Source organism: Balaenoptera physalus (assembly GCF_965194825.1).
Source record: "Balaenoptera physalus genome assembly, chromosome: 1".
Lineage (NCBI taxonomy): Eukaryota > Metazoa > Chordata > Mammalia > Artiodactyla > Balaenopteridae > Balaenoptera > Balaenoptera physalus.
In genome coordinates, this window is record NC_138882.1 from 143,655,023 (window position 1) to 143,671,027 (window position 16,005).

The following is a 16,005-nucleotide window of genomic DNA, read 5'->3' on the forward strand; positions in this document are numbered from 1 at the left end:
AGAAAGAAAGAAAGAAAGAAAGAAAGAAAGAAAGAAAGAAAGAAAGAAAGAAAGAAAGAAAGAAAGAGAGAGAGAGAAAGAGAGAGAGAGAGAAAGGAAGGAAGGAAGGAAGGAAGGAAGGAAGAAAGAGAAAGAAAGAAAGAGAAAGTTATTAAAATTAAAAATTAAAAAAATATTAAAAATAAAGTAAATTATAAAGTAATAAAAAGTAAAGAAAAAAAAGATAGAAAGAAGAGAGCAACTAAACAAAAAACAAATCCACCAATGATAACAAGTGCTAAAAACTATACTAAAAGAAAACAAAAAAACGGACAGACACAGCCCTAGGACAAATGGTAAAAGCTAAGCTATACAGACAAAATCACACATAGAAGCATACACATACACACTCACAAAACGAGAAAAAGGAAAAAAAATGTATATCTATATATAAAAAAATAGGAAGAGAGCAACCAAATCAATAAACTGTTTATGATAATAAAGTCTAAATACTAAACAAAGATAAACATAAAACCAGAAACAAATTAGATGCAGAAAGCAAACCCCAAGTCTACAGTTGCTCCCAAAGTCCACCTCCTCCATTCTGGGATGATTCATTGTTTATTCAGGTATTCCACAGATGCAGGGCACATCAAGTTGATTGTGGAGATTTAATCCGCGGCTCCTGAGGCTGCTGGGAGAGATTTCCCTTTCTGTTCTTTGTTCGCACCGCTCCTGGGGTTCAGCTTTGGATTTGGCCCTGCCTCTGCATGTAGGTCGCCTGAGGGCATCTGTTCTTTGCCCAGAAAGGACAGGGTTAAAGGAACAGCTGATTCGGGGGCTCTGGCTCACTCAGGCCAGGGGGAGGGAGGGGTGCAGAATGCAGGGCGAGCCTGTGGCGGCAGAGGCCAGCATGACATTGCACCAGCCTGAGGCGTGCCGTGTGTTCTCCCGGGGAAGTTGTCCCTGGATCACGGGACGCTGGCAGTGGCAGGCTGCACAGGCTCCTGGGGGCGGAGGTGTGGATAGTGATCTGTGCTTGCACACAAGCTTCTTGGTGGCTGCAGCAGCAGCCTTAGCATTTCATGCCCATCTCTGGTGTCCGTGCTAATAGCCGTGGCTTGCGCCTGTCTCTGGAGCTCATTTAGGTGGTGCTCTGAATCCCCTCTCCTCATGCACCCCGAAACAATGGTCTCTTACCTATTAGGCAGTTACAGACTTTTCCCTGGACTCCCTCCTGGCTAGCTGTGGTGCACTAGCCCCCTTCAGGCTGTGTTCACTCAGCCAACCCCAGTCCTCTCCCTGGGATCTGACCTCCGAAGCCGGAGCCTCAGCTCCCAGCCCCCACCCACCCCGATGGGTGAGCAGACAAGCCTCTCGGGCTGGTGGGTACTGGTTGGCACCAATCCTCTGTTGGGAATCTCTCTGCTTTGCCCTCTGCACTCCTGTTGCTGCGCTCTCCTCCTTGGCTCCGAAGTTCCCCTCCACCCACCCCTCATCTCTTCCAGTGTGTGGAGACTTTTCCTCCTTCACAGCTCCCTCCCAGTGGTGCAGGTCCTGTCCCTATTCTTTTGTCTCTGTTTTTTCTTTTTTCTTTTGCCCTACCCAGGTATTTGGGGAGTTTCTTGCCTTTTGGAAAGTCTGAGGTCTTCTGCCAGCGTTCAGTAGGTGTTCTGTAGGAGTTGTTCCACATGTAGATATATTTCTGATGTATTTGTGAGGAGGAAGGTGATCTCCACGTCTTACTCCTCTGCCATCTTGAAGGTCTCTCCCATAGTTTTTCTTCATAAGGATCGCATCAGACACTTCAAAACTTGCAAGATGGAGTCCAAGCTCTCTTGTCTGACCTACAAGGCCATAAACAATCTGGTCCAACCCATCTTTCCAGTCCCATTTGCTACCACTCTCTGATCTAGATACTCAACTATGATCCAGGTAGTCTAACCTCCAAATGGCACTGTGACAAAGTGGCTGGCACATATTGGCACTTAAGGACTTATTGAATTTTTGAAAGAAAAATTGGAGGAAGTCAAATGTCTCTCCCTCTTTTTGAAATGATTGCATTTTTCTTATTAAATGTTTTCATGGTAAAATTAAAACAAAAGTATATAAAGAATAAAGTAAAAATTTCTTATAATTTTATCACCCAAGATTAACCATTGATAACTGTTTGGTAAATTTCTTTCCAAATTTTGTCTATGTATGTAGAAGCATATGTATGCATATACACACACATATGTGCACACATGAATCTCATTATATAAAATGTTGAATTCTGTTCTTCTCACTTAACATTTATCCTAAACTTTCCCCCAATCTTTGAATACACATGGATAATACTTTTTAATTTTCTGTATAAATATCTATTGAGTATATAGTTTACTTACATTCTCTTGTAGCTAGATATGTAGGGTGTTTTTAGTTTTTGTAAATTATAAATACCTTATAATGAACATACTTGGAGGCAAATTTTATCAGCATGTCTGATTATTTCTTTAGATAAATTTTTAGACTAAAATTCTGGATCAAAATATATAGATATTTAAAAGAATCCTTGATTCACACAGCCAAGTTGTTTCTAGAATAATTTTATCAACTCATGTTCTCATCAAATTATATGAGTACGAACATCATCAAATTGCATGAGAATGATTAATTTTCAGGATATTTAAGCATATGTCAAGTGCTTTTTTGGGGATAACTTTACTAAACATCTAGATAAATTGGAGAATAATTTATATTTTAATAATATTTAAACTTCCAATAGACTGTATCTCTCCACATATTCCAGCGTTATTTTTGGTCCTTTAAATTTTCAGTTTTCCTCCATAGACAAGTTATGCACATTTCTTAAATTTATTCCTAAGTATTTATAATTTCAACTGATATTGAGAATGGGATATTTTTCACATTGTATTTTCTAATTAGCTACCTCTGCTACATAAGAAAACTATAGATTAAAAAATATTTTAAAAGTCTCCTTCCCATCTTGTAAAGGAAATTTAAAAAGGAGGAGATGCTTTGACTATCTTCCAAACATGCTGTATAATTTATTCTCCTCTAAATTTTGTTCATATGGTCTGGCTGCCCTAGAAAGCTCTTCTAATGCTTTTCTACCTAGGAAAACCTTAACCATGAAGAAGAGACTGTGGTGGTCTACCTGAACTCCTTTGCATAGAGGATGTAGGTTCTGGGACCACAAGTGGCACCAGCCAGATGTGCTCGGTACCCTTGCCAATGCTATATTCTCACTGTAATCAGGCTCTGTGGCATCTCGGCAAATGCCAGTACCAGCCAACAAAGAGGAAGAGAAATGCCTGGTCATACCTCATACCTGCTGGCTGTACAAGCACCTACATGTACTGGCTTTCTAGTGCACCAGTCTCTTTGTTTAAGCCAAAAATTCAGGCCCTCCAGTCACCCATTTTCTCTGGTATGGTCGTGGTTCAGCTCCAAAACTCCAGCTCCTCTATGTTCTGCTCTGTGATGTTGGGTCAGGGTCTGCAAACTATGCTTCTGAGAAACTTTTGCCAGGTGGCTTCCTATTAGCTGATGGACTGTCAGTGGGGAGAACTGGAGGGAGATAGGAAGATGGAAGGAAGTAGAAGGACTTTTTCTATTTCTAGTGTTGATGTCACTACAGGAAAAACAGCAGCAAAGTATAGCTATGGCTTCAGTTCCCAGCTTCATTTGGCACTCCCCAATCCAGTTGCGTTGTTCCCTCTTAAAAGTACCAGCACCAGCCAGCCACACCCTCCCTGAGTTCTGAGCACCAGCATGTACGTGTGGGCCTCTTCTGACCTCTTCTAGGCCCTCTCTCTTCTCTTTTGTTCCCATAAACTTTGACTCATAGCTGCTTTCTGTAGTTACAAATATTTGGGTTACCTCTGCTTGCCCTTTTTGCCCTCTCAACTTTCCATCATCTTTGTAACCAATTCTCTGTCTTAAGTTCCCTCTGTTTGAAATACCTACCTTGGTTTCCGTTTAGGCTGAGAAGCCTGTGGTTACTTTGGTTGAATACAGCCAACCCAGACCTGTCTGCCCAGATACAGTGAAGACCACACCCAACCATTAAGATGGTTCTGGCTTCTATTTCATCAAGAAAGTTGGGGGTATCAGGCATAAAAATGCCACAGAATTTTCTCTTCCCTCCCAACTAAAGTAACTAGAAGAGGGAAACACTCCCCCTTCAGCCCCGCAGCCCCATGAACACTTCACACTTAATCCTTTGTATCTCGGCTCAAGAATCAACTTCTCAGGATCAAGATGTTTGAGGCACATCTGCTGAGGGGGGGTAAGCTGGCCCCTCTCACATGGAAACCAACTAGGAATGAGCCAAGGGGTTCTTTTTGGGCTTCATGAATATGTGCTTATGGAGCTGGGTGTGGACTTGTAGCTCTAAGTGTCCATATATTTTATACTTCTATTATCTCCAAACCTTAAGTAATACACACTTACTGACTTTATTTCCTTTCCTTTTATTCCACACAAATTTGGCTTTCACCACTATCCACTAGACCAGCGGTCCCCAACCTTTTTGGCACCAGGGACTGTTACATGGAAGTCAATTTTTCCATGAAGGGGGCGGGGGAGAGGGGATGGTTCAGGCGGTAACGCGAGCAATGGGGAGCTGTAGATGAAGCTTTGCTTACCTGCCTGCCGCTCACCTCCTGCTGTGTGACAGGCCGCAGACTGGTACCGCTCTGCGGCCCAGGGGTTTGGGACCCCTGCACTAGACTATACATTTTCATGGGTTAAGGGATCATACCTATTTCAACCACCTATTAGCAGTAGGTAACATATGCAATGAATGTTTGTTAAGTGACTGATTTGGCTAGAATTCCTATTTCTAAGGTCATTAGTGATATATTATTTACCGATTTCAGTGGACACCTTCAGACCTTACTACATTTCTCTGCTGGTATTGATGCTTTCATCCCTTGGTTTTCATGGCTCCTGGTTTCCTCCCTCCTCTCTTGCCACTACTTCTCACTTGGCTTTGTAGCCTCCTCATGGAGGTCCCACCATAACTTCATTTAATTCCCCAGTCTAGTCCTTGCAGAGACCAGATGGCTCCTAGATGATGACAACAGATTACTCAACTAATTTTTGCCATCCCTCTGGAACGTGATATTGTTTCTGATTTACTCTTTTGGATGCGGTGGGGGTAGGACATTTTCAGAGATCTCCACTTGACTTTACCCACTACGGTAGCTTTTATCCTATAGATCAAGGACCAAATATGGGAGTGGCACCAAGTATATCAAATCTAATTATAAATTCAGTGACGGGGAAATGACCACTGGTGGGTCATGGATCCAGTGAACACACAGTAAACTGGACTTTAGCCAGGATTCCATCTATTACTTGGTGCCTATAGTCCCCTACTCTAAGAGAGGCGCCATGATGATGATTCAGATCTCTGATTATTCATACTGTGTCCGATATTCCTTGAAATGTTTGGGTATTTCCTTTTCCTCAGTGTGTAATTAGGTCCTACATGGCCATTATTCCTTTTGGAGAAGGACTAGGGAAATCATTACCATTTGCTGGGGTGTTACAGTGTTCTTCCTCCTGGAGACCTGGCCTCCTGTTGAATTAGTGAGTCTGGGTCTGAAAATAGATTCAAGTCCAGAAACTAGACAAGATACTGTGCCTTTATAAAATTAGGGTAACTGCCTTCAGCCCCCTGATCATCTATCCTTAATTTCTTTGCAGGTAAAATCTGATTAAGACACTTTTTGGCTGTCCATCTCTTTTGCCTTGAGGGATGCCATATTCTATTAAGTATCCTAATAAATCTCTGCAGGTCAAGCCCTCTTGGCCACTGCTCTAACTATGGTCTCATTATAATTGTGTCCACTCGACTTCAAGCAGTTAAGCACCACCACCTAACCTCTACTGCTTTGGGAATCCCATTATGCCCATTGCTATGTGAGTCTATTTCTGAACTGGCCTCTCCCACTGAGAGACTTAGCCTACTGCACAAGGCTCTGGAACATTTCCATGATGCCCAAAAGAATGGGAAGTCACTAAAGAGTTTTTAAGCAGTGGGTAATAAGGTCACATTTGTGTCTTAGAGGCATTCTGACATTCTCACCAGCACATTCTTTCTGGTCTTGGTAAATCGTGTATCTTCTTGGCCTTCTCATGGAGCCCAACCATTTGGTGAGTCTTCTAGCCTTGCTTAGTATATCCTTTCCAGCATGCCTACTTCTGTGAACCTTTTAAACAACTTTCCAACCATCTGGAATAGCAATTCTGACATTTTGATTTCACTTAATGGGGCCCATTGCTTTTTCCAATAGTTTTAGGAGCTGTCCTAGAAGTGAGTTTGTATCATCTCTTGGAGTCCTTGTCAGGGTATTATATCTTGTATTTTAGCAGAGTGCTTCCAAATCAGTAAACTCAACCTTATCCAATATTATGTTCCGTCCCCTTGATCATGCACCCTAAGAATCTAGCTCCACACCTACTCCACAGCTTCTGCTGTACATATCGGTTATGTCTTGTTGCACCTTTGGGAAAGAGTTGCTTCCTTTCTTTATGAGACCTAGTACATCTCCAGCTGCATTGCTGTGTCCCAATCCTAGTTATAGGCCTACTGGCAATAAGGGGAAGTGGGCAAAGGTCCTGAGGGGGCACTTATTGTCTTGCAGGGCAGAATTCTCTGTACTGTCTTCAAGCATGGGGGAGTTCTCATTTTTACTAGGGACAGTGGGCCATTTCTCAAGATGGAGAGAGTTCAGATGAGTCTAGGAGTTCAAAATTTGAAGGGGCATTCAGTCAGATAATCCCAAGTGTGAGGTTTTAATTTTTTTCCAACCAGGGCCCTAACCCTGCATAACAGGTATGCTTTGGTTGGTAATTTAACCTTTTCTAGAATTCAGCCACTTTGACTATGAAGTCCTGGGCCTAGGCCTCATCTTTCTCTGTCCTCCTACTGTAGCAAATGAGAGCCTCATCATATTACCAGGGAGCCCCTCTGGCTTTCACAGTTGGTTTTTCAATTGCTTATTTATCTCTCATTGCTTTTCATTATCTTTTTCCAGTGTATCAATTGCACTTAGCAAGAAGTATCCAATCCCATTGTCCTAATAATTAGTAATTACCCCATACATCTCAAATGCCTAATGCATTACACCAGCTAATACCATCCCCTCCTCTGATACATTGTTTCAATTCACAATCCAGGAGCTTGTGAACAACAGGGTCAACACCCACTGCCAGTGTCTGTCTGTCTCCTACCTACCACCAGTGGTGGAGTCCTTCTTGCCAGTCAGCCAGTAAGTGATTCAGCTCCCAAACCCCAACAATCACCTACTCTTTTGGACCACTTCTGGTATCAACTGTCATAGGTTGGATTCTCTGGAAGCAGAGAGTGAGATGGAGATTGACATGCAGGATGTTTATTAGGGATCAACACCTGTGGCAGGCAGGTGAGGAAGCAGGATTGGGCAGAAAGAGAAATCCAACTGTGATGGCAGGCCTGACAAAACCTCAGCCAATTCCACAGGGAGCTCTAGAGTGTGTATGATCTGTTAGTGTTATTCCAGCATGAGACAGAGTAACTGTCTCATATATATATATATACATACATACATATATATATATATATATATATGTATATATATACATACATACATATATATATATGTATATATATACATACACACACACATACACATAAATATAGAAAGAGATTTATTATGAGGGATCAGCTCACTTCATTATGGAAGCTAAGAAGTCCCATGATCTGCTGTCTGCAAGCTGGAGGCCCAGAAAAACCAGTGGTGGAGTTCCAGCCAAACCCAAAGACCTGAGAACCAGGGGAGCCAAAGGTGTAAGTCCCAGTCTGAGTCCAAAAGCCTGAGAACCCGGAGCACTGATGTCTGAGGGCAGGAGAAGATGGATGTCCCAGCTCAAGCAGAGGGAAAATTCACCCTTCCTCAACCTTTTTGTTCTATTCAGGCCTTCAAAAGATTGGATGATGCCCATCCTCTTTGGTGAGGGCAATCTTTCTTTGCTCAGTCTATGGATTCAAATGCTAGTCTCTTCTGAAACACCCTCAGAAACACCCAGAAATAATGTTTTACCAGCTATCTGGACATCCTTTAGCCCAATCAAGTTGACAAGTAAAATTAACCATCATAACATCTATCCTCTCTTTTCTTCCTTTACACCTTTTTCTTCCATGTTCTTCATCATTAGGGTGGAACTATTATTCACCCAGGCATCTGGAAGCCATTATGTTTCTCCTCCTTCACAATTATCCTATCACCACACTTTAATAATTTAATATCCTGAATATTTCTCTGATCTATCCCTTCCTTTCCATACCTACTACCTAGACATTGAGCTCAGAACCTCAATGTCTTTCCCCTGGACTATTGCAACAGCCTTCCAATTTGTCACCTGGCTTTCAGTCCCCAATCCATCCTTCACTAAACCTCACTAGAGTGAGGTTTCTGAAATATAAATCTGACCTGATTACTTGAAAACTCTTTAATGACTCCCAATTCATTCATTCACTCAGTAATGGATTCACTCACTCAAAGAATTACTCAGGTCAAAAACGTTGTAGTCAAAGAAGACTCTTCTCTTTTCCTCACAGGCATCAAATCCTTACCAGCTTCAAAATGTATTCTGAATTCGAAAACTTCTCAACACTTCCACTTGGTTACCCTGGTCCAAGTCATCCTTATGCCTCCTGCAGACAAGTGAAATAGCCCTGCATCTGGTCTTTGTGTTTTCTGTATTGTCTCTCTGTCATTTCTCCACAAGGTAGCCAGAATAATTTTTCTAAAATGTAAATCAGATCATGTTCCAACAAAAAATGAAATATGTCATAGTGAGCAAGGGGGGATAGGGTCTGTGAGGCCTTGCATTTTTCTTCCTCCTGCCTCTCCCTTTCCCTACCCCCCAGCCTGCTATCCAATTTCTGACTCTTATGGTCTGTGAGCAAGGGAGGGAAGAAGAGATAAAGGTCAAGAAAACCCTTATTTGAGTTGATTCTATCATAGGCTGGCCTCATGCTCTTGGACCTGACAAATTTTTAAAGCTATCCCTTTCTCCAGTGGAGTGTTTTCCAGGGCTTTTCTGGAAGTTCCCATTTGGTCCTTCCAACTGCAACTTCAATGCACATTTTCCTTTGGCTTGATGTTTCTCCTATCTGCAGACCCTGGCTCAAGAGGGGCCATTCTCCATGGACTCACACTTGCTGGAGTCCCTTCTCCCAGGAGGTTCAACTGGACAGTTCTTAAAAGGTCTGGAGCTTAGCTCTCTCTTCAGCATTTCCCACATCTGGTCCATGGGAAATACTCATCCCTTGTCTCATCAAATTAAGGGTGTGCAGGACTTACCCCAGCTCAGCAGCCCTCTCCTGATTCCACCATCAAAGTGGCCAGCCATTCTGTTTCTCAGCTTCTAGATTTCCCAGTGGAAGTCAGCGTTCAGGCCATGGTTATATGTGCCAACATGTTGCTCTCTCCATGTGGCCAAGTGGAAGCCCCGTCACTTAGCTAGAAATGAAGGAGTTGGATCCCTCTATCACCAACTCCCCATCCTTCACCGACTCACACACACACCCCTTTATAAGAAGGTTTAGGAACTCAAAGTATTGTTCAAAGAGTTCTAGAATACACATGCCAATTAGAAAAGGCAAGGGCTGTCCATTTTAAGGTCACTGGGTATACTTTCTACTTAGTTGTTTCAAGGTTAGGAAGAATCACTTATCCAATTACTGGGGACATGAGACAATGATAGCTCTTTCCTAGAATGGATGAAAAGAAAAAGATGATGCTGAGAAAAGAATTCCAACCCTAATTTAAGAAAGACGCTATTAAAATAATGTCAGTATTTCAAATGACATATCAAAGGAGGGGCACTAGGCAATCAGATAGCTTTTTGCCTAAGAGTGACCTTATTGGAGTATAATTGCTTTACATTGTTGTGTTAGTTTCTGCTGTATAACAAAGTGAATCAGCTATACGTATACATATATCCCCATAACCCTTCCCTCTTGGGTCTCCCTCCCACCCTCCCTATCCCACCCCTTTAAGTGGTCACAAAGCACCGAGCTGATCGCCCTGTGCTATGTGGCTGCTTCCCACTAGCTATCTATTTTACATTTGGTAGTGTATATATGTCCATGCCACTCTGTCACTTCGGAGCGACCTTATTTTTAACACAGACCACCAGGAAGAGTGAAATACAAGAACAGAGGTTCCCTTGCCCATGATCACCTCTATCTTAGAACTTTCATACTAACCAGGGAAATTTCTTTGTTGGAAAAGTTTTAGATGGAAGAGAAGTAGAGGCTACTCAAGGAGTTGTTTTTATTGTTGTTGTTTCTCTCGTATGAATAAAGAACATTTATCTACTCAACAAACATATTTTGAGCAACCCCATGTGCTAGGAGCTGAAGAGAGAATAGTAAAGAAGGTGCTAAAAAGGGGCTTATAGTCTAGATAGAAAACCATGCCGATTTTAGTGTTATTTTGCTATTCAAATTAGCAAAATGCTTACAGGAATCTGTAGCATAACCTACAGTATTTTTCAGAGAAATTCATGTTGAGGAACAGTTACTTTGTATTTCATCACTTAATATGCAGGTTACCAGACATTCTGAATTCAAAAGGCAGTGAAAAATGGAAGAAAAAAATAGAATGAAATGGATAGAAATCATTACAAACAAATGTTAATTTTAATAATAATGTCATAAATTATAATTGTTATAATAGTTATTTTTACAAGTAACATTTATTGAGCACTTGACCAAGTGTCAGACCTTATGCCAAGGACTTTCACGGATTATCTCATTTAATTTTCATAACAAAACATTTAGATAAGTATATTATTATCTCCATTTTATAGATGTGGGATTTGAGGCATGACTAGTAAGTGACAGAGCCAGATTTGAAAAGGGCTGAGTTTTAACCATTTCTTCATGAAATCTGGGAATGAAAATGTGCTACACACATCCCCTCAGTAGTCGATTCTCCACTGGAGTGGGTTTTGGATAGGATCCATCCTCCGTGGATTATTGCAGATAACCCATGGTTTCTCAGTCACAAGGGAAAGGTTTCTGGTGCCCAACTCTATTTTGTGAATTTTAATGTGTGCAAATAATAAGAATTTTCTCCCAAAACGTATTTGTTCCATTAATATTATCACCCTTGCCTGTTCTGTGTTGGAAAATCAGTGACGTCCTGTTGTAAGCTTTCATCTTACTTGTCTTAAATGAAATTGTACTGAAAGAAGGAAGGCATTTGGAAGCAATGAGCTTCAGGGAGTCGTCCAGGCATCTCGGAATATCACAGCCTTTGTGAAGTGTTCTCATGGCCTGTGGGATGTGTGGGCCCCAAATTCATGGCCTCCTTCAAAAGGGAGTCTTCCCCTGCTCCAGCAGAGATGAGCTACTCTGTGAGATCACTTCCTTGACTGGCTGCCTCCCACCACTGCTCCTTAGTGGTTCTGAAGCCCTCCCTTTCAGATGCAGAAAGAAGCCCACGGTTCCAAGCTGAGGTGCTGAGAATCCACTGCTATGCCCTTGACCACATGGAGTCAAATTGTAGGAATATCTGCTGGAAAAAAAGAGCAGCCCCTCACGCTGAGAGAAAGTCTCCCAAGTGGAGCTGGTTCTCTGGAAAACAACTGGATATGGTGTTGGTCTTTATTACAGTTTCCACAGACTAAAAAAAAAAAAAGTTGTTTATAAAACAAAAGCCACATCGATTTGATACGGTAACATTTTTGAGAGTTTTGTTTTTGCACAGCGGAAACCAGGGCTGATGTGCTCATGGTGGAAATGGAGCCTTCTCAGTTACCCCAAAGCACCTCTCCTAAAACACGAATCTGAGTAAGCCAGGCTCGGCCTTGCCAGGAACAGCCGGCATTGTTTGGCTCTTTGGAGAGACTTGCGGGTCAAAATGCTCCAGGCGAGGCCAGCAAAGCCTCTGTGCAACACCACACTCGCACACCCAGGCTCAGGCCTGCCCCCCGAGGGACGCCTCCAGGGCCCTCACCTTCCCTCCAGTCCCTGGAGCGCATGGTGGCGGACGCGGTTCTGGCCTGTCCTCTCCAGCGCTAGGACCACCTGGGCAAGAGGAGACGCCTCTCTTGTTTGCAGTTCTGTTCTCAGTCAGTGAAAGACGCCAAACGAAACATTCAAGTTTCCTGCTGTTTTGAGCCAGATCATGTGAAAACTAAAGAAAATCTATGTTTGCTGGCTTTGAGAACAGGAGTAACTACTTTTTTAAGCACAAAGGAAGCAACTTACAAGGAGGGCCAGACTCACGGTGAGAAAGTAAAATGTGTAGGAATCCTATTAAAACTGGGGCTTTGGGAGACCTCCTATTGGCTGTGTCTTCATTTTCCATACCACTAGAATAGCTGATTTTCCCTCTTCCTGTCATTCTGTGGTGAAAAATTAAATTCAGTGCTGCAAGCAAAAATTTGGGGAGAAAGATTTCTTATGTTTTGTAGACTACTGTACTATAGAAACTATTTGGATAGTTTTTATATATATATTTCCCTACAAAAATGAAAAGAGATACTTCGTTTGTTTGATTCATTCAGGGGCATGGTGACTTAGGGATGGACACCAGCAGTCTAGGTTCCTGCTCTCAGGAGTTCACATGTGATAAGTGGGGGTGATAGACAACAAATTCGTAAACTCTGAAATATATCATGTAATTTCTGACAGTGATAATGCTTTGAGAAAAAATAAAGCAGGGTGAGGAGACAGAAAAAAATGAATAGGCAAGGTGGTCAGACAAGGTCTCCAGGAAGAGAAAATATTTGAACAGAGAGCTGAAGATCTGGAAGGAGTGAGCCATGCACAGTTCTAGAGAAAGGGCATTCCAGGCAAGGCTGATGGCTCAAGCTGAGTACAGGAGGGAAAATGGTGTTGGATGAGACTGGAAAGGTCAGGGCATGTTGGTTCCTGTTTGCCATGATAAGGAATATAGACTTTATTCCAAGTGTTATGGGAAGCCTTTGAGAGACTTTGCTATCAGCTTATTCTCTACGCAATTCCAAAAGGAGATAGAATTTTATCGATTCATTCGACATTTATTTATTGATCACTAAGCATATATCAGACTGCGTCCAGTGCTTTAAAAATTATGACCTCTGTCATCAGATGAGGGGATAAGAAAATAACATGAACAACCAGAACAAACATAGAATCAAGAAAGTTCCAAAAGAGAGGGAAAAATATTACTCCTAATAATAATAATGTAAGAAGATAAATTACAAATATTAATGCTGATTAATAAGAATGCTATGCCTTAGGTACTATTCGTGTATTTTTTCACATGACTCAATGCCTTATGTATTGTTATTCTTCCTTGTAAATGAGGAAACTGAGGTCAGAAAAGCAAAGTAATATCATAGACCAGAAAGCGATTAAGCTGAGAAGCCGGGATTTGAATCCAGGTTTGTCTGATTCTAAAGCATAAAGTTTCTCTCCTCATAGGAAGGAGCTACTGTGACAAGCTACATATTTTGCAACTCAGTATGTATAACTGCTGCTTCTAAGAATAAGATACTTCATTTAGCAGACTTGGGTCAGATTGGTTTCAGAGATATATTCCAAAGTTAAATGTACCTCACTGTAAAGTGGGGTATTAAAATTCTTAAAAAACAATACCCGAACACTGCAAGGAGAAGAGCCCAAAATGATTTTTTCCTTCAGAAAACATGTTACCATCTTTAATAATAGTGTTCTATTTGTTTGTTCCTCACTTTTCTTGTGCCCCCAACTGCATTGTCCCTGGCATAAGTGCAAAAAATCATGTCTGACTGTTCACCATTTTATTTGCAGAGCCTAGCACAGCACCTAAAACACGGTAGGCGCTCAATTAATATTTGTGGAATGAGTGAATTAATTAAACTTCATTTTCTTTCTTTCCAGGGCCTGCCTTTACTGCCCTGTACCACTCCAGACAGCATGCAGAGTTGGTGGAGAGTATAATAAACATCAGAGATATTTTGCAATTCATGGCTGACCCATGCTGACCCTTTCTTTAATTAAACCTTCCACTTGTGAATGAATCATTTCTTCTATTAATTAAAATAGGATACACTTATGTCTCTGTAAAGTATGTGTCAAAAGAAGGCATTCCACCTAAAATATATACAGGAGGTGCTGACCACCGTGGAGAGTAATCCATCATAATCTGCTAAAAAGATCAGCTCTGGAATCAGAACTAGCACAATCATCTCGAATGCCCTCCAAAATACAAGTTGCAGCTTCTCACCCCATCTGTCAGCTCCTGTGTTAATATAGGGAGTAAAGCATAGTGTGAAGCCGTAAGAGGACCGTTTATTTTGGAGGGCAGGGCAGGCGGCCCCAGCGCTCCGGTAATGCCATCATCTCTAATAACTGCTTGGAGCCTGTGCTCTCCGGAGACTTGTCTCTTGATTGTTAGAGCTGGAAGGCGGCGGAATCTCGCTGTTGCGAGGCTCAACAATTGCTCCTGCGATTCCTCCGAAAGCCAAGAGGATGACTGAGAAATCTGACGGCGCTGTTTGGGTGGACAAAGCAAGTTCGTGTTCCCACTCACCCCCACCGTCTCCTTCTGGAAGAAGCGGGCTGCAGAAATCGATTTGCAGTCTTTAGCTCCAGGAAACAGTGAGCCCATGCAGCCACTGTTCAAAATATTTTGCCTCAGAGGAAACGCTGCATTCTCCAAACTCCAAAGACCTCAATGAAGTACATAACCATGTTTAAAAATCACCACTGGGGATTCTCCAGGCAAGATGAAAAGGAAGGAGGGATAAAGCATTGAGTAACTCAAAGTGCCTCAGGTCCTCTAAAAACAAGTTCTAAGTATCCCCGCAAGATTTCAAATGCAGCAATTTTTGAGAAAGTGCGACATTGTAAAGCCTGTTCTCTCGGTGAAGTGTCAGGCTCCGTAGGAGTAGGAATGATAAACACTCTTCCTGCATATTTAGGAGGCTGTTTCAGAAGACGCCAAGTGATTGCTAAACCAGTCGTGCAATTCAGTGTGTTTTATTACCACAGTTTTCTGTCCAATACTAATTGCTCTTTTATTTTTCCTTCAATTAATCCTGTAAGGTGGGTGCAAAAATGTAGGAATGGTAAGGACATTTGCCATCATTGGGGCAATTTCCAGTGGTGAAAGGAAGGCCTGGAAAGATGAAGTGACTTGTCCAAGGCCAAGGGCATGTTCATGGCAGAGCCAGGGCTCCCAACTATGTCTCCTCTCTCATAGTCCTGGGCTCTTTCCCCTGTGTTTCTATTGAGGACTGAGTCAAGGGTGATTTATTCCCCCAGCACAGTGCTAGGTACAGTGCCTGTGGATTGATTAATGCGTTGATTCCCACAGAGTAAGAGATTTGAGATTACTTGACAAATCTCTCAAGTACTCAGGAAAAAAAAAAATCAATAGTTTTTCTTTGACTTCAAGTCCAAGTTATTTGGAGTATTTCAGAGGTACTTTCCTCCTACCTTCAATACTTCTCTGATACTCACTGGCTTGTCTCCTGGGTCAAGATATATCAGACTGAAAAGAGGAGGTGTATGAGAGATTTAACAATTAGTGGAAATGGCCCATAACACTGGAGAATTAATTGTTCACATGGTATAGAGTAGTGATTAAGAACATTGACTCTGGAGTCAAGTTGCCCTGGGTTCAAATGCTAGCTTTGACATTTAGAAGATGTGTAGTCTAAGATCACCGATTGCGGGCTTTTTAAATCCTGGGGCCTCAGTTTTCTCCTCTGTAAAATGGAAATTCTAGTACCTACTTTACCAGATTGACTCAAGGATAAATTTTAAAATCTGGCTCCCTTTATATGTGTGATTTAGTGACATATTCAAACAGTAACATTAGAACAAGAGCTATGAAAAAATTAGACCATTAAATTTGCTTTATATTGATTGAAGCCCTAATACTAGGTCATTTTTGAGAGAAGAACATCCTTGTGCTATTTGATGATGCTATTTCCTCTCTCTTGGCCCCCACTCCACACCACCCTACTTTAAATGCCCAGGTC

At 41.9% G+C, this 16,005-nt stretch overlaps 1 protein-coding gene across 2 annotated transcripts in view; it reads left to right on the forward strand.

Moving 5' to 3' along the window:
* TM2D1 (TM2 domain containing 1) overlaps window positions 1-15,793 on the forward strand; it is a 148,229-nt gene extending 132,436 nt beyond the window's left edge. For both annotated transcript variants that reach the window (XR_014261636.1, XM_082453972.1), the window contains one exon: window positions 13,898-15,793. Coding sequence is in view for 1 of the 2 variants with exons in the window: in XM_082453972.1 (XP_082310098.1) it covers window positions 13,898-13,957 (60 nt within the window). In the remaining variant the exon portion in view is untranslated. The remainder of the gene's footprint in view (window positions 1-13,897) is intronic.
* Window positions 15,794-16,005: the final 212 nt, after the last annotated feature.